Raw genomic sequence first — 18,535 nt, forward strand, 5'->3', positions numbered from 1 at the left:
ATTTTTAAGTTGCTATTAGAACATGAATTCTGGCTAGCCAGCCACCCAGAAAACAAAAGGCGAGCGAAAAAATTTGTTTGCTAATCCAGTAATCTGTACATATTAATTAACTTATCCGGACAGCGGCCTTCAACTTGATCAATTAGCCAAATCATGTCGATAAATATGCGTTGGCAAACGGCCACTCTTAATTGTAGTTAATTAATGTAAATGTTTGCCAACTTTACTGCACGATAATCATACCGTTCCAAGCCTATTTTTATTAATTACACAGTAACGTTTCCTCCAGGGAAATACAAAGAGAAGTCGCAATGGCATTAATTAAGTTAAGGTCAGCGCGAAAGGGGTCAGATGAGTTTTGATTTTACCTTAATTGGGCTAATGAATAACCCGCTGGGAGCTAGCCGTATAAATATTTGAGTAAAAGTGGCGATAAATTATCACCCGCTAACCGCAGAGATCTCAACCTTGACTATTGGTTAACAAATGAGTAGCAGCATCGACAAATTGGAGACAATCGGATATTAATTTCCACAATTAGCGGATATCAACAAGAGGGACTTTAAGATTAATCTAGATTTTGATATTTGCATTTGTTCTACTTTATTTTCTGACACTTTGACACCGAAATTGATATATTGGTCTATGTGATTGCTTTAAAGCAACAAGAGCTTGCTCTATAATGGTACATATATCCCATTGGGGTTGGCGTGTTCGATTCGTCATGATGTGCAATGCAACGGAAAATGTAATTGAAAATTGCTAAACCAACTTTTGATTTGATTTTCCTGTTCGGTTTGAACAGCAAATGTGTGTTGGTTAATACCGATTAATCTCTTAATCTTACTTTAAATTTTAGTTTATTCCTTAGACTTGTTTGAAGTTTATTTGGTTTAATTATTTGAATATTACTTATGTTGGGATATGTTGCTCAACATTGTTTTGGATGGAATTATTTTCCTAGCAACATTTACTTTTGCGAATTTTGCAACGTTAACTTAAATTGTGATGTTTTATATATGGCATAAAATATTTACCTTTAGTAAAATTTTTAAAACTTTTTTAAGTTTAATAATAGTAAAACATCAAATATTTTAAGCAACATTTTACATATTCTTAGGAACATTTGTTTAGCTACATTTTTCACTTGTAAGCATATTCTTGTGCATTTGGCCGTATTAAATTTAAGTTTTCTTACACAGAGCCTCGTAAATTCAATTTTACATTTTTTTTAGCTCAATTAACTAGAGCTTTCTTAATTGTTTAAGTAAGTTTAACTTTTGTAAATTGGTTACATTTATCCTTCACTAAGGAACTTCCACAAGACAAGTCACTGAAGTCCAATGATTGAAAGGAAATTCCACATTTGATTGAAGAGCCCCTGTGCTTAAATTCCCTCTGATCATTGCGATCATTACATCAATGGAATACCTCAACTTTCCAGTAGTTAACCAACCAATCAACCTGTTCCATTCCCGAGTCGCATCCCCAATGATGATGATATATAATTTATTTGCTTTAAAGCGAACGATTTCAGCTATGCCGCTATGTATTTTGTGCAATCAGTTGCAACAAGTGCACTGTAGCCTATAGAGAGACGGGTTCAGTCGGTTTATAGCCATATTTGTCAACCCCCGATTTGCCCTGTCTTTAATCCAAGTAATTTCATCTATGCAGGCGTTGGGATTTTTTAAGACTTTTGTGGCTTTAATTCAACACGCGCCACCACCTGGCCCACAAAGTACATTTTTGGTTGCAGCAGCCGACAAAACTTTCACTCGGGCGGTCTCCTCATACATATATCACTTGCTTGATAATTAGACCACTAATTAAACCCGAATGCCGACACTTCTTGGCCCAAAAGCTTGCCAGGTGGGACATAATTTTACTAAACCGAACCCGAAACCCGAAGCAATAACAATGCCCAATTATGTCACGCTGTCAACTGTCATCGGGTGAATATATGTACATGTGCTTGAATCTTAATAGAAGGGGTATTTTAGGTTGTATACTTTAGGTTAAATTTGGGAATTCGGGTTATTTATTAATCTAAGAAATTTGTTTTATAATGAACTTTAGTTATTTATTTATACCTTCAAAAAGAAAGGGTTTTGAGATTAATGAAATATATTTCTCAACTAGGACGCACTAGAGTTTATAGGTTTATTAAGTTTAATATTGTCTCAAGTTACAAAACTAAAAATTGGGCTTGGAAAAATCATTGTTTTAAACACTCTTTTAAAGCTCCATTACCTTATCCAAAGTTATATGTTTATAGAAGAAAATTGATATCTTTAAATGATAATATCTTATTATTTTTTTTATCTTCTTATCTTGATTTAATATTCTCCATTATAAGCTAGGGTATCAAGCTTTCGTTTTAACCAAGTTAACTGTCTTCTTAGCTTAAGTTACGCACGAGCCCGTCATCATTGCACTAAGTATATCAACCAGCAATTTCTGAGGTGGCTCTTAGGCTCGGTTACAGTTACAGTTACAGTTGCAGAGTTAACAATAATAATAATAACAATGGCAATAACAATGGAATGTCTCTTACCAAATGCGGCGTTTTGTTGGCATTACACATCATCTACTTGGAGTGCACCCCACCCTGGGCCTCTCTCTCTCTCTAACCGCCACTTGCTCGTTTTTAATAATCATGAAAAACATCGTCTCATGTGTTGACATTTTTCATTTAAGGCTTTATTTGGCCAAAGGCTTCGTGTTGCTTGCCAAAAAATAATAACAAAATGCGTGTAATAACCGAAAAATATTCACACAGTTTACACCTTAGCCAGCACAGTGTATTTTTTTACCCCCTGCCGGTTAAGGCATCTTTGCTCATGCAATTTTTGCTCGCTTCTTATTATTTTGTGGCTTTTGCTTTTAGCCCAGTTTTTTATGGTCGTGTGAGGTAATTTAGATTTGGCTTGGAGTCGCTGCAGGTTGGCTTATTCAATGTTTTTGTTTATGATTCAATGTGGTGGCCACATTGCAAACGATTTAAATAAAATCTAGTTTAATAAATTGGTCATTGAATTTAAAATACCCAAATAGGGAATGATCATAGAGTAAAGAATAAAATATTTATAAGTTAATGTTTATTGTCTTCAATGACGCCAAATTTGGCTTCTTTCTGAATACTACTTTCGAATGGTTTTGATGAGTATACATTTTTCCTTATAGAATGATTTTATAGATATAGTTTAGGAACGTTTTATAAGGAAGAAATAACATTATGCTTGCTCTTATATATTTCATTAAACTTTTTTTTAGGCATATTCAATTTTCACAACAATAATTCTTACCATATTTAAAATATTTAAGTGTGGTATCATCAAACATTTGGTTTTTTGATTTTAATTAAAAGGCTCTTGGCTCCAATTAAATTATTAAAAGCTTGTAAACATTTATCTGTCTAAACATTAATTCATAGAAGCTTAAAACATTAAAAGAAATTGGTAAAAAGGAGACAGCTTTATTTTGTTTACCTCATTTCTCAAAAATTTTCCATTATTTAAAACGAATTTGTCCCTAATTTCTTTTCGTCAAAAACCTTTTTGCTTTCTGACTCTTTGAGTCAACGAAGCGCTTAATTTTCCTCGAAATTTCTTTTATATATGTTTACTTTGTTTTTCTTATGCAATTTTTGTTTGCTATTTTACTTGAAGCTTTAATGTAAGACGCGATTTTCTTTGTTTGTTAATTAAAGAGCACAACAAATGAGTTTCGAATATGCCATCTTTTGACTTTCAAATTTTATGTCATTAGTGGAAAGAGATGAGACAATCAAAACTTAATGACCTGAACTTATCAAAGCGAAATTAAAAACCAATTCTTGGCACCGGTTTTTGATTTTTTATTTCACCGACAGCCCCCGCACTATGACAATGGCCAAAAACGGGACCATCTTAAATATTTTGTTAGCCAGAAAAATATACACACACACACACACACACACAGAAAGAGTTATAAATCAATTAAGTTATTATCGAAGGCGTTGAACAAGGCGTTGAGCTTGTTTTTAGCCAAGAAAATTTGCATTAGTCTGGATTCGATTTGGGGTAAAATATACACACAGTATGTCTTCCGCCTGTGAAAAGGCACTTGACTCCTCGGACAAGTTGATAACTATTCGGCTTGGGATTGTGTAAATTTGCCAAAGGCCATAAAACAATCAAATCCATTGGGTGAAAAGTGGATGAGAGACTTTACAATAAATGCAAATTCAATGGAAAATGCATCAAAGAAGAAATGTTTACAAACCGATATATGAAATACTCTCTTTTTAAGATTAATTATTGCAATAATAAATAAATAAAAGAATGTATAGATATTTTAAATTGTCAAGGTCTATATATTTTCTTAAAATTTGCATTTAAAATAAATCAAAGGAAATGTTACTAAATTAACCGATAATGACAATCTTAAAGACTTTAAAATCATTTTCCTAGTTGTCTCAACTAGGCTCAAAGTCCTCCCAAAAAACGTTAAATACCCTCATGTAGAGTAAAATGAGAAAATACCCAAGGTAATTCAAATGAAAGCAAATCCGTGGGCTGGAACTGGAACCCCCTTGGATGGCGGGAAATCTGTAGGAAAGGAAAATGTAATGTTGCAACCGGCTCTCTCTTGGACGTCGCGTAATTGCGAAACAACCCCGAGGACATTGGCGCAGCGTTGAAGATAGTTTCTTTGCCGCCGCTCAAATGAGTTTTGCATATTGCAGATTGTAAGAGAAAAAAATTTCCTTAATTAAATCCGATCAATCGCGGTTAATCAGGAAGCGGGAAGCTGGAAAAAAAGCCAGGCAACATTGAACTTGAAACGCCCCGGCCAAAGTTGCTGCGTAAAAGTTGTGCAACATGTTGTTGGCCGGTTAAGCTCTAAAGATGCGGATTGCAAAACCTCTGTGCGATGCAAGCAAGCTTTGCTTTTATTTCATTTTATTTTATTTCGAGTTTTATTTATCTACGGCAGCCATGGCAACGTTGCAAATCCTGTTTTGGTCAAGGCGTTCCAAAGTAATTGGGTTAAAATGCATTTAGGGACCGAATAGTACGTGTCATTTCCTTGGCTACAAAACAAAATCCAGTTTTGAAGTCCGAGTGACACTTTAAGTCCAAGTGTTTTCAAACTTAAAACCCCTTTAAAAATAATAGTTAGTATAGGTATTTTATCACTCAAAATAAGTTATGTCATATTAGAGGTAATCCTTACTAAAAGAAAACCTTTGACAGCTTACTTTTTGGAACGAGTCCTAACTTTTATATTTATTATATTTTTTATTATAATATATATAATTTTAAGAATACAATTAGTTACAATAGGTAATTCATCCAACTGGTTGCTCAGCGCATTCTCCAATGGCAAAATAGGAGTAGGCTAGATTGAAATAGAAACCATTAGTTAATAAATACCCTTCCTTTGGGAATAAGTATCGTCACTCACGTCGCTCATTGGTGCATATATAATTACGCATTTCGCACTCGTTGCTAAAGGTTATGTACTCCTCCTGGAAGATCTGAGCACATACAGGATCATAGGAATCCAGGCACTTTTTCACACAGTTTGGCTTGCAGATCTCCTTTGTGCTTTCTATTAGCTCCGATTGTCCACTGTTTCTTCGAGCACATTGCTCCACCGTAAGAAGGCATCGATTGTGAAACACATGACACCTCTCATCGGCCATGGCCCAAACCAATTCCTTTTCTGCGGAACATTTGTACTGGACATTGCATCGAAAGAGGTTACCCTCCTGACCCTGTATGCATCCCGGATATACTATTAATAAGACCAGGGTTAAGGCAAAAGTTAGAGAGCTAATTCCGTGCATCTCGTTGGGTGAGTGATTAATGAAAACTAGGTTCTCTCTCACGTTTCCGACAATATTTATACCTGTTCTCCAAACAATTCCTAATTTTAACCTGTTTTGTTTTGCATGGGGCTTTTTTAGACCCTATTTTATTACCCTTTTATTGAACCTTAACTTGGAAATAATAATAAATAAGCGTGTCTCAAAGTAGGTGCAGCTATTCTCGGGTAGGTTCTCTTTACTGTAAAATATTTATGGTAAATAATTTCAGAAATCTTTAACATTTGTATTATATTACTGGGCCAACAGAGTGTTAAGGTTATTACTATACTTATACCTCTATACAATTTATTCAGTATTATTAAATGCAAACAAAATGAATTGCGATTTAGAAACCAGCTTATTTTGTATGGGTTAGATCGTATATTTTTTATAGCCTGCAATTGAGATCTTAGATAAACGAAAACCCCTCTGAGTTGCTAAATATTCTTGGAAATATTCACAAACTGAGCTTGAAAACTAAGCTTTAATGATTTCATTGTGCATTTCGAATTGAATGTTATCTGCGTCACATTTCAGGTCACAAATTGGATGGGAATAGTTGTTGGATAGTAGTATTAATTACCCTAGGAGTTTGCAAATCATTTATTTAAGCTAAAAATTGCAAATTGAAACTAAAAGATCAATTGGTATTAAATAGTATTGAGAATTATATATAAAGCAGAGTAATTTCTTTAGTGTCATACCTGTGCCTCAGAGGCTTGGCTGAGGAATATGTTGAATTCTTAAGTTATAAAGAAGCTAATTAATAAATTTGCTGAATTTTAATGTGATATATAAATCAATAAGTTAAACTTGTCCAAGTTTGATGAGTTTATATGTATAAAATATTAGGCAATAACTGAACTCTTCAAAGTATTTACTTCCCATTAAAAAGTGTTTTATTTTTACTCTACAAGATCGTGTGTCTCGATTCAGGTAAGGAAAGTGGCTCAGACAGATCATGCTCACCACAACGGAGCACTACTGACTGGCTGCTTTCTATCCATTTGAACATCTTATTATGTCAATTATCCAATTGCTAATAAAGTCCACGTACGGCGCTGACCTGCGGTGTTGTTTGGATCAGCGATCAGTGAAATGTGTAAGCGAAACGAGAAATTCGCGCTGAAACCATTTCAAAGTCATTGACACAGACCGAGTGTCCGCCAACGAGTGAGTTTACATTGGGTTTTCTTTTATTTCGGTAAGCATTTTACTTTTTCTTTTCACGCCCCTTACTCCCCCTCCTTGGCACGCCTTCCATGTATCCATGTGGTGGAAATGCAAGTGAAAAATCTTGTTTGGCTGCCGTGGACATACATACATAAATACATTTAAAAAAGCATTCAACATCCGCAGCTGGCCCGAAGCAAATTTATGGACCTTCAAATTGTGGGTCTGCTGGGGCTACGACTATTAAAACGCCGCCGCAGAAAGTTGACAAAACTTGCAAATTATGTAAAATGCAAACTGTTTTGCCGGCAATTAGTCAACTTGCTTGGGCTGAAATTTACGTTATTTTCCTTTTTTTTTTTTTGGGTGTTAAACGAGTGACAGTGATGACTGTAATTGGTTTTTGGGGCAGCATTAGGAAAGTCTTTTGGTGTTAGGAAGTTATTAACGTAATTGCTGTGGTGGGTACTTTTTTTTCGGGGTGACTGCAACGAAGGTACTATAACTCCATGTTGGTTTGAAATATTTTTACATGGATGCAGCATTCCGGCGGAGCCATCTGCCCAATCTCCCACGAAGTCACTGGCAGACAAATGCACACATTCCTGCCAGCCCTGCCTGGCAGTGTCCCCTCCCCCTGATGGGAAATTGCATTTTCCACTGCAAATGCCGCGCACTCGAAGTGGAGCACGTTTACCTCAGCTCTGCCTCCTGGCTGGCTCCCAACTATGAAATATTCATCCGTCCCATCCATCCCATTCATCCCATTCATCCCCATATTCCACAACCCATTTCCCATTCCCAGGTCGCCGTCCAGTTTAGATATCCACTTGGCGTTGTAATGCGCCGTCAATGGTGATGTTCAGGTTGATGGCGATAATAATTTGTATGCTATTCCATCAATACAAAGCTTTTCCCGACCTGAACAGTGGCATTCACGTGATATTTAGTGTCATTAATTGAATTCGATATATTACAAGTATGTATTATAATAATATATTACTTTTACAGGTTGGGTAATACGTTTTAGATCTTTAAAATGCTTCTTAAGGTTATGACAATTTCCTATTAAATAGGTATGAGGTAGCTGGTCTTCTTTTAAGTGTCAATCACATGATACTTAGTGTCTTTACGGAAATTGAAATAACAAATAAATATAATAATAATATTATTTCTACAAGTGGAGAATATGTTTAAAATCCTTAAAAAATATATATATATATATGACACTGTATGAAGATAAGGACTCGAGAACGACTTATTCTCTAAATAGAAATTACATGTGGGGTCATTAATCCTTATAATAAAAAAGAGTATTATGACAATAGATAACTTCTACAGAAAACACGTTAAAAATACATAAAATATTTCTTTATGCAGCTATGACTATGTAATATATTCCAATAAAATTTAATCTATAAGAGTTTTTATTACATTTTAAAAAGAGATAACTACATGTTTGAAATACCATAATCATTTTTTTTTTATCTCGATGCTTAGACTCTATAATGATGTAGTATAAACTTCTATTATTTAAAAAAAGGTATGAGCGTAGTTGAAGGATAGTTTTCGAAGGATTTGAATCAGAACTCCTTATCTTAGCTTGATAGCTGTTCTTTTAAATCTATTTTAAATCGAATCAGGACAATAAATGTAGAAATAAGAGAATTTATAAATATAAAGTGCAGGCTAAGATTGGAGATTTGACATCCACAGTGCGGATTATCCGGCGAGTGCCAGACGTGGACGTGGATGAGGACACATTGCGAATCCGCGATGGTTTCGCTGCGTACTTTCGCTCCAATACACAAATATACATAAATGCAACTTTGCGCACGTATTTTGGATTTCGGACTTTTGTCGGATCTCCAGGTATTTAAACTTCATTTTCATATCGTCAGCGACAATTGGTGGTCAAAGCCCCGCAGATATTGTGCACGCAATTGTTGACATTTCGTAAAGCAACTCTGATTTTTGAGGGGGAGTTGGATTGGATTCTCAGCCAGTGTGTTGCATAATCTGTAATATTTTTGGGTACGTAAACTCAAAACGGCAATGCAGCTCTTGAACGACCTTGCTCCCGTTCAGTCACCCAATCAGCAGAAAAAAAAGCGAAATGGGACCGTCGTCAAACTGGTTTCTCCTTCGATTCTAACTAACTAACTTGGATTGGATAATTTAAAGATTTGCCACTTACCAAATGCCATTGACAGAATCCAACCGCTGCTGGTCAATCTTCCCTTGGGGATCCGCATTGTTTCAATCACTTCTTTTTTTTGTTGCTTTTTAGAAATGTTTATTACTCGTATTTCAGGTTGGCTAGTGAAGCATATTTGTCAAGCAAACTGAAAGTATTTATCAGACGCCAGAGATAGCATTTAAATAATTGGATTGATTGTCAACGACCAAAGCGAAATTAGCATAGAAAATATTTTGTTTTATTTAAAGTGCTTTGGTAGCAAAGGAGGGGCGTTGGCTTCTATATTCTTATCTTATGACTGAATAAATTAGTTGGGACAAAGAAAAAAGAAGGTTTTTTGTTTTAAGAAACAGTTTAATCTGTTTGTTTTTTTTTTTTTTATTGTAGCGCAAATAGGTGGGCAAACCAGTTCACGAAAGTATTCTGTCAACGAAAGGTTTTCTTTTATTTTCGGGTGAAATCTCCACACCGGGGGACTTGTTGTTCTGCGAAAGCCTCAATTAACATAAATTTTTCTTTGTTAAGTGTGCAATATTTTCTACAGCCTCTGTAGTAAAGATCTCGTATGATTTACAATAAAGTCCAAAAATTGGGACACAGATCTAGATACATTCGAAAGGGTCATTTGTTGTGGCTTTGTCTGGGGTCACAAAATATTTATTTTCGGGTATTGTTTTTGATCTTGTTATTCTTCATCACTTTTCATAAGTTTCACAATTTATTATATTGGATTTTTTTTTTCTTGTCATTATACACCGTATGCAAATTTTTGTCATCAGAATTATAATCTTTCGTTTTTGGCTAACTTTCACATGCCGATATATTTCTCAAACACCCAACGGGTTTATAATGAGTAACTAATGTTGACAGTTCATAATTTAAACGATTTGTCTTTTGCGGTATTTTACTTTTTTGTTTTTTGAAATGAAAAACGAAACTGTTTAAGATTTGTAACAAACAAATGAAACGAACCGAAAAACGGTTATAAAAAAAGCGAAGTCAAAACGCCGGAGTGCGCGAAATTTTTTTTTATTCACGGCGCATGCGCAACGTTCAAATTGAAACTGAATGTGGTTTGGCGTCTGCGCGTTTGTTTATTGGATCGTCGGCGCCGCACTGCTTGCAGCTGGTGGAGCTTGGAAATCCCAACTGCTTGCCTGGTTTCTCTCTGTAATTCTCTCTCTCTCTCTTGTGTGATCAGAAATTTTTCTCTATTTCTCAGCTGTTTCTTTCCAACAAGTCGCGTGCTCTGTTGTGACTCATGACGTTGATGATGGAGGGAGTTCACAAGGGGGGGAAACCGTTTGATTGTTTATATTGCCTTAGGTCAGGTCCCAGATCTGCTTTGTTTATACTTTTTACAGCGGAAGCTCCAAAGAGTGAACCGTTGCTGGTTTATGGACTTTTAAATATATTTAAAATATATTATTTGTTTAGGTAGCATTGCATAAATTTCATTATTTATGTTCTTAAAGAGTTCTTTCTAACAATTACATAAAATTACCTAGGTTACTAATTACATAAAATAAATAAATTATATTAAAGTGTAAGGTTTAAGTTTCCAAATGAGTTGCGTTCTTGACAATTTACAGATCTACGAGGAATCTTTAAGTTTAATTTTAAATCTCCCATATTAAATAATCAATAACTATTCATAAAACATCTTTAAGTATTGCAGCAATCCTGTTGGCTTACATTGATTCACTGTCGAGTTTGAGTTAGAATTTGCAACAACAAATCATGCGTGTTTTTCGACGTACATAAAGATAGTTGGCTTGCATTTTCTGTTACTCTCAGTATTGCTATTATTTTTATTTTTCTTCTGGCTTCCCATTATATTTTGTGACCAACTTTAGTTCCCTGTAACAAGTGTTCACTGTAGCTATTTGGTTTCTCCCTTGCCTTTAACTACCGTATTCGTCGACGGTTTGCCTTGCGGCTTGTAATGAAGCCATTAACAGACAATTACCAGGGTGACCATCTTATTACGTTCAAATTGATATTGCCTCGAGTTGTGGACTGATTCTACTTGGTTGGATGATCATTTCTGCTCAGTCCTTTCACCCATCCGGGTTTCACCTTTGCACTTTCTACCGCTTGGAAATTAACCACAAAATATGATCAGCTCATCCCACATAATTATTTAGCCAAAAAATTTTCAATTCAATTTCGGCTAGCCACGCGAACGAATTGGGTGTGGGGCAACTACCCTATAAAACTAGGTATTATCTGATTTTAGCTTCAGGGTAAATATATATCTTGACCAAATTTTATATTATAATTATAAATAATTATTGTTTGTCATTATCAATAATAACCATTTTGCAAAATGTTCCATTTCTTTTGTCATGAAATCATTGATTATAGGTATTAAAATATATTTAAAATAATCTTTAAATAATATTTATTTAAGAAGACTATTTTAAGAGGGTGTGGGATGCTGATTTAATCAAAATCATTTCCCAAATATAATTTGAAAATGCTGGCAAACCACTCCCACTATCCAAAAAGAGTACAATTTGATTAAAAAGTAAAGTTATTAATTACCTGGTGAAATTCCGCAACTACACCTTTTACCCACTGACTCGGCTTAGTTTCCACCCACCCTCATCTTTTAGTCCCAAGTTGTGAGGGTTTCCTTTCGTTTTTATTAATGTTTATCGCTCTTTTCCCAGCATTTACATAATTCGCCAGTTTTTCAAGTTCAGAAAACTGTTGAATGAATTAAATAAAGGAGTACGTTATACGTCTTTTCACCCATAAATATTTAATGAACCCCACAAGCCATTAAATCGCGTGATAAGCGTTTTAGGCTAAATTATGTTAATAAAAGGAAGAGAGATTGTTAAATAAAAGTGGATAAAAAAATATTTCTAACTAAAAGACATTGCTTGCTGAGATCAAGCTTAAATATTGCACTATTTCCTTTATTTATATGATCTTATAAAACAAGCAAGATTGAACATAATAGTCTAAAGCTTATTATTTTTTATTAGAAAAATTTCGGATTTTAGTACATAATGAATGAATACGTATTATTATTTTTAATCATATGAAATATAAATGAGGTAATCTCTGGACTAATGTGAGATCACATTTTTCATATAGTCTAAATATGAGAACCATTTTCATATGATATAAATATGAGGAAATATAGACTAAATAGGCCAATTTACAGGATGGAGTAACCTTTTTTGTAATCTAATCTGAACTAGCTCTTGTTTGGATTATTTTGTGATAATATGGACTAAATATATAGTCATCATATGTGTTAGAGCATATTTTTCATAGTTTAGGAAGAAATTTAACACAATTTCTACAAACAACTCTTTACTTTTAAATTAGCTTATTATACTAGCTCAAACATATGGGCTGTATTATTATATTTGGAAATGTGCTTATACATATGTGCACAATTTAGGTTATTGTCTGTACAATTGACTGAACGGCGGTACCCCAAGGCAGTCACAAAGGAAAACTTCACCAAATCGGTAAAGAGGGTTACCGGAGTGCTCTGTGAAACATGGACACGATGCACGTGCCAAAACATGCTTTAGAAAGCATGGCCTAAAGCCACTTTATGGTAAAAAAAAAAACAATAAAATACAAAAATTACTAATAGACCCAATCTATGGGTGTGTGAGTGCTTTTAGTTGAAAATGGTCGATAAAAAAGCGATTACTAAATTCAATTTAGCCACAAAGCAACGACAACACCTTTGTGGGATTTTCAATTATAAAGAAGTATGCTAGCCGATGTTTTTCGCCTTCTATTTCTTCTTTTTCACCCCCTATAGCATTGACCAGAAAAAAAAGGCAAATTGCAAAGCGCCAAAGGCGTGAAAATAATCCATAAAAAAGGAAAAAACAAATGAAGGAAAACCACCAGCAGAAGGAAACCCACAAAGGGGGATATTTTTTTCGCAGTTAGAAAAAGCAGAAAGCGCGCTTAAATGATTTTGAATTGTGGACAAACATTGGGCGACATGGAAATGCAGGCGGCAGGCAGGGACATGGACACGGACACGGGTTGACGTTGTCAACATTGTAGCTGCGGCTCCTGGCTAAAATGTTTGTGGAGAGGTTCTCCTACTGCTGCTGCTCCTGCTTTCATGCTCCAGTAGGAAGCCGGGGCAAAAATAGTGCCTGGCAAAAAGCCGCGAACACAAGTTGCAAAAATCACGCGCCATGAATCGTACAAAGCGCAATTGAATGGAACTCCATTGGAGTGAGAGGAAAAGTAGTTGGGATTGTTCCTCCTAGTCTGACTTTGAATGCTGGTTGGTTCTTTTGGGTCAGGGGCTTGTTGTGTCCTAGCTAGCTCCATTTATGAACATGAAGAGTATTGGTTCCATGCTAAAATCATGGTATATGTAGTGCATTTACTAAAGTTTGAAGTGTGTAAAATACCTGAAAAATTCTTGCTAGTATGCAAATAATATCAAAGAAAGCATGTACTTTTGGGACTTATGTTATTTTATGTTATTTATGTCAAACTGCAAATTATAAGGTTAAAAACATGTATACATGTATATACATGAATGATAAGTACTGTTGAAGAACAGAATAGTATTTTATCAATGTCAAATTCTGACCAATTATACTTTTCTTATCTGATTTGACATTTGAACTACACGTGCTCCTTTTAGCAACATAAATTGGTCCTTCGAGCCGGATTAAGTCCGCATTTCTTATATTGTCAATGACTTTTTTGTTTTTGTTGAAGAACAACATATGAAATTAAATCATTTTAGGGTCAAAATTATATATTTCATTCATTCAACGATGGACTAGATCAAATGTATCCAATAAATTTCATTCCTTTATGCTATATACATATATTTATAACTAATTCATATTCTCGTTAATGCAATCTTTTATATTTTTAAATTTCTAGGGTTTTCTAGTTATTTATACTGAAATTAAAATCCCTAGAGTATTAAAACTTCGTCCAGATTGTCACTTGACCATCACCATTCGCCACTTTCAGTTTATTTTGTGTTTCAATTGCAGCCTTATTTTTTTCTTTTTAGTTTTTACGTTTTTGTACTACTGCCTGGTCTATGGTGCCAGCAACTAACAAGTCGCCGGGATTGCCGGCAGAAATGTACATATTTCTTTCCATTTGGTTTTATTTTGTTTTTTTTTTTATTCCGGGGCAAAATCAATTGGCATTTCAAATTGCACGCCTTTGAGTGTGGCGGCACACTGCGTTTGCCATTCGTTTGAGGGTTTGAGAGTTTTTGTTATAATTGAAAAGTGGCCGCCAACAAATGGGATGGAAGGCATCCCAACCATCCATCCATCTATCCACTCACTCACCCGGCAGGGAGTGAAGAAATCGAGGCAAACTACAGGCTATTTAAGTTTTGGTCTCACTGAAAGTTTAGGCAAATAGAGCCATAGCCATCAGAGCTGAAGCTGAAGCTGGAGCCTGCCCCATCATGGCATAGCCATACAATTAATGCAGGTGACGATGCCGAGCTGAGACGAGACCAAACCAGATTGGATTCATTCCATGTAGGCGTCCATTCGGCACAGGTGTGCAGGTGTGCTCTCAGCCAACAGCAGCAGCAGCAGCAGACTCCAAATAACACTTCCTTCATTAGGCTCTCGCCAGAGCCCATTTCGCATTTTCAAACTCCCAGACCCAGTCCCAGGTTGAGCGACCAATCTGTCCTAGTCTGTACTCCAGAGTCTGCTCTATGGCGTCTACGTGTCATCTTATGCACTGAGGTTAATATAATAAGGAATGGTATCGAGTGCAGTATATCCTTAAGGAAACGTTTAAAGACATTAAAACTAAAGCTACATACATGTCTCTTAAAGAAGTGAAAAATAAGTCCTTTGAGGTTTATCTTCAGTCTTAGAAAATTTTTATATTCAAAGGAGGTTTGTTATTACTTATATGTATATTATTATCATATAAAATTATGTACCTTATATTTGATTATATATGTACTTTAGATATATATGGAAATGCATCATAGACTTTTCCTCCAGTGCTTTTGCTGCTCACACTTTATTTGCTGCATAAATAATTTTAGAGTAAATTAATTTATTCGTTGACATGTGTCCTACGTTTATTTCAAATTGCATTGTCATTATGCAAATGCACTTTTATCCTCTCCCCCCTATCTCCCCAGCATCCCCTCATCGTTATGAGTTCAATTTAGCAACCTCGTCTCATGTTTTGAACTCTTCAGTTGAGTGACTCAGTGCTGGGGGCGCCCCCCCAAAGAGTTTTTCTGTGTTGAGTGGCATGATTTATTTGTTGATACAACCCCGAGTTATTTACACTTAATTTGACAGTGCGTGTAATGGTTTGTTGGCCACATATATCAACAATTATGGCAGGAAGTGTTTGCCACAGGATATTTCTTGAGTGCCTTGGTCCTTTCTTGTATCTAGCTTCTTCTAAGTTTCTTGGCTCACCAAGATGATTTGCTGCTCCTTGGGCTCTTGCAACCAAATATCTATTTATATTTACTAGTCTGTGAGAGCTGTCTTGAATGGATTAGGTATATTTATTGGACAAACACTATAAATAAATTACTCAGGAATTGGATGGACTGGGTGATATATAATGGTTTAATGGGCATTTATATATTTTTGTTGCTATATAAACACAGGAAAATTAAAAAAGAACTTATGTAATGGTATGTGCAGTTAGTAAAGAAATTTTGTAAAATCAAAGTATTTAAATTGAAAAAATATTTGTTTCTTCCTTAAAAGACTACTTAAATGAATATTTATGGTAAAATATTTACGCTTTTCTAAATCCATAACAAAACTGGTTAATTATACAATTGAAAAGATGTCTGCGGGTGTCCGGTATACTATTACTACTACTACTGACCAAATAACCGACTTTTCACGCCTTCTGGTATTACATCTACGGCCAGACTTGTGGATTACCCTTAGCTTAACTCAGCTCCAACATTCCATGGCACCCACAACACAACTGCATTGTGGTTGCCTCATTACGGAGAGGGAAATGCTCACGCTTTTCTCTGCAACGCCAGACTGCAACATGTTGCATTTTATGAATGAAGAAAATGTAATTTTACACTTGAATTGCGTGACTTGGAGCGGTCGGTTCTCATATTTCAAAGCTCCGAGAGATGCAGCAATCCGTCATCAGGTAAATTGAAAAGGAGAAAAAACGAGCATTGATAGGCAAATTAAGGGCTGTCTGACGGTTTCACAATTGTAACTCAAAGAGTGCACTTGGAAATATAGAGTATCATTATTTTAGTTGATGTTAAATGAGTTTAAAAGAGTTATTATTATGACATTTAAAATATGCTATTAATAAGCAAAGAATTAACATCAATTTAACTATCAAATTAATTTACCTTAAAAGGGGCTTATTTTGTAATAAAATTGTCAGGGAACTAGCTAATACGTTTTATTATAGTAAAAAATATTGACTAGACATTTTAAGGATAGATTTTTATGGTTCCTGTCAAAATTTCTCGGTCAGATAAAGTCAATTTGTGTATTCAGAAACATTTTAGGAGGCTAGAAAATTGATTTGCTTTACGATAAGTTTCCTTGGTTTATCAGTGGAGGTGGAAACTATTCCTTAACATGGTAAAAATATAAGAAAATAAATTTTCTAAGTAATACATTTAATGTTAATACCTTAAACTTTGTTTTATGAAATGCTTTAGCATTTTATTTCATATTATTTTTACGAGTGCAATGGCAGATGAACGGTGGTGAAGAATGCCCGCCTCCGCCTCATTAGCGGCCATCCCAAAAGCCGATCCTTTCACCCAGGGGGGCAATGAACATTCACTTTCAATATAACATAGCCAATGACATTCACTGGATGCAACTGGCATCAAGCAATTGATCAGCAAGCAGTCTCAGACCGATGTTATGTGTCTGTGGCTCTCATTAAATGTGTTTCCATTGCACTTTGGGGCCGCCACCGAAAGTCATTAACAGTTATGGAACCGCACCTGCCTCGGCATCCATCCAACAGCAGCTAAACCGAATCATTAGCCGCCGATCTGGTCTGGCCCAATCTTGTTAAGACTTTTCTTGTTGTGCTCGTGATTTGTTCAACTGCATTTGGGATTGATTTCGGTTCGTGTCAGGTTGCACAAACAAAAAAAAAAAAATAAAAGAGAGATATACATATAAATGCTGCAACATAGAAGCAAAAGTTGTGGCAAGAATTCCGATTTATTCCGCAGCAGTTTGTCATATTTCCCCAGTTCGTTGCATTCGAAATCTGTACGGTGCCTGTCGGAATGCCAAATAGTGATGGCAACGCGTGTTTTGGCCACAAAAATCTCAATTGGAAAAATGTTTCTGGGAACTCAATAATTATGTGCTCCTTCACTTTTTGATAAAATTGTTAACTTTTTTGTTTTGTAAAAAAATAAACACGTTTGTGCCATACCTACATCAATTAAGTTGAACTAATTGAAAACGTGGTGAATATATTTAATTGAAACAATAAAGATAGGTATTTATTTATGTTATTTAGGTTACATTCTAATGACACTATGATTGTTGGTTCGTGACAGAGAATATAATAAAGTTTAAAGATACTCTTGCTGTTTCTACGGAAGCTTTTAAACTAGTTTAAAATCTCTTGTTAAATTTTATTTATTTATAATATTAAATAATAACTTTAATGACTTGTAGTTGGACTTGTTTAAGGTGAACTAATTACCTTAAGTTATAAAGTCATTTAACCTATCGTCCAAGATTGGTTTCCCCACTTGGTCCACCTCCAATGAGCAGCTGCTGGTCTGATCTGGCACGGATCTAGGTTTACATCTAGCTAAAGCTGTTAACGGTAGCCCGGCGGTACATTTAGCCATAAAATTTAGCCTGCTGATGCTGCTTATGTGGCTCTAACTTGGTTTTAGACGCACTTGTTGGCCATCTTGTCATGTCCCCGGCGGCAGCTGCTGATCCAAGCATCTCGTCCCGACGCGAAGGCCATCGATCGCCAGTCTCTGCACTTTTGTCGGATCAAAAAACTTGCATATTGCTGGGTGATTTTAATTCCGATGCGACTGCGACTACGGCGGCTAGTGAAAGTAGTTTTTTTACCCCTCCATTCAGAGGTAGGTGCATTGGCTCACTTTGGATTGGGTAATAATTCGATGTGATAGCCATGTAAGGTTATTACAAAATATGATGGCTTTATTCTTTGGACAAAACAATATTTATGGTCGGCAGATGGCAGATGGCTTTTGTTACCGTTAAAATAAACAGAGAAATGATCCCATAGATATAGTCTGTTTTGTGGGGGGTTACATCATATCCCCAAGACTGCAG

The 18,535-nt window shown here is 35.4% G+C and overlaps 2 protein-coding genes across 2 annotated transcripts in view; one reads left to right on the forward strand and one right to left on the reverse strand.

Annotated features, from left to right (window-relative positions):
- The window catches only part of qin (tudor domain-containing protein qin), a 67,351-nt gene that overhangs the window by 19,721 nt on the left and 29,095 nt on the right, over positions 1-18,535 (forward strand). The gene's annotated exons all lie outside the window — the stretch shown is intronic.
- On the reverse strand, positions 5,266-5,864 carry LOC110188144 (uncharacterized). The gene is made up of 2 exons (XM_020957740.2): positions 5,452-5,864; positions 5,266-5,385 (listed from the first exon to the last, which is right to left on the reverse strand). The coding sequence occupies exons 1-2, from the start codon at positions 5,834-5,836 to the stop codon at positions 5,336-5,338; spliced, it is 435 nt and encodes a 144-aa protein (XP_020813399.2). The 5' UTR covers positions 5,837-5,864; the 3' UTR covers positions 5,266-5,335.

The sequence above is a fragment of the Drosophila serrata genome, unplaced genomic scaffold (assembly GCF_035046125.1).
Source record: "Drosophila serrata isolate PLE 108 unplaced genomic scaffold, ASM3504612v1 contig_119, whole genome shotgun sequence".
NCBI classification, from domain to species: Eukaryota; Metazoa; Arthropoda; class Insecta; order Diptera; family Drosophilidae; genus Drosophila; species Drosophila serrata.

Coding starts and splice junctions, on each gene's coding strand:
- LOC110188144 (XM_020957740.2), bottom strand. CDS start 5,836: ATGCACGGAATTAGCTCTCTAACTTTTGCCTTAACCCTGGTCTTATTA. Junction 5,386..5,451: donor TATATGCACCAATGAGCGAC/GTGAGTGACGAT, acceptor ATTTCAATCTAG/CCTACTCCTATTTTGCCATT.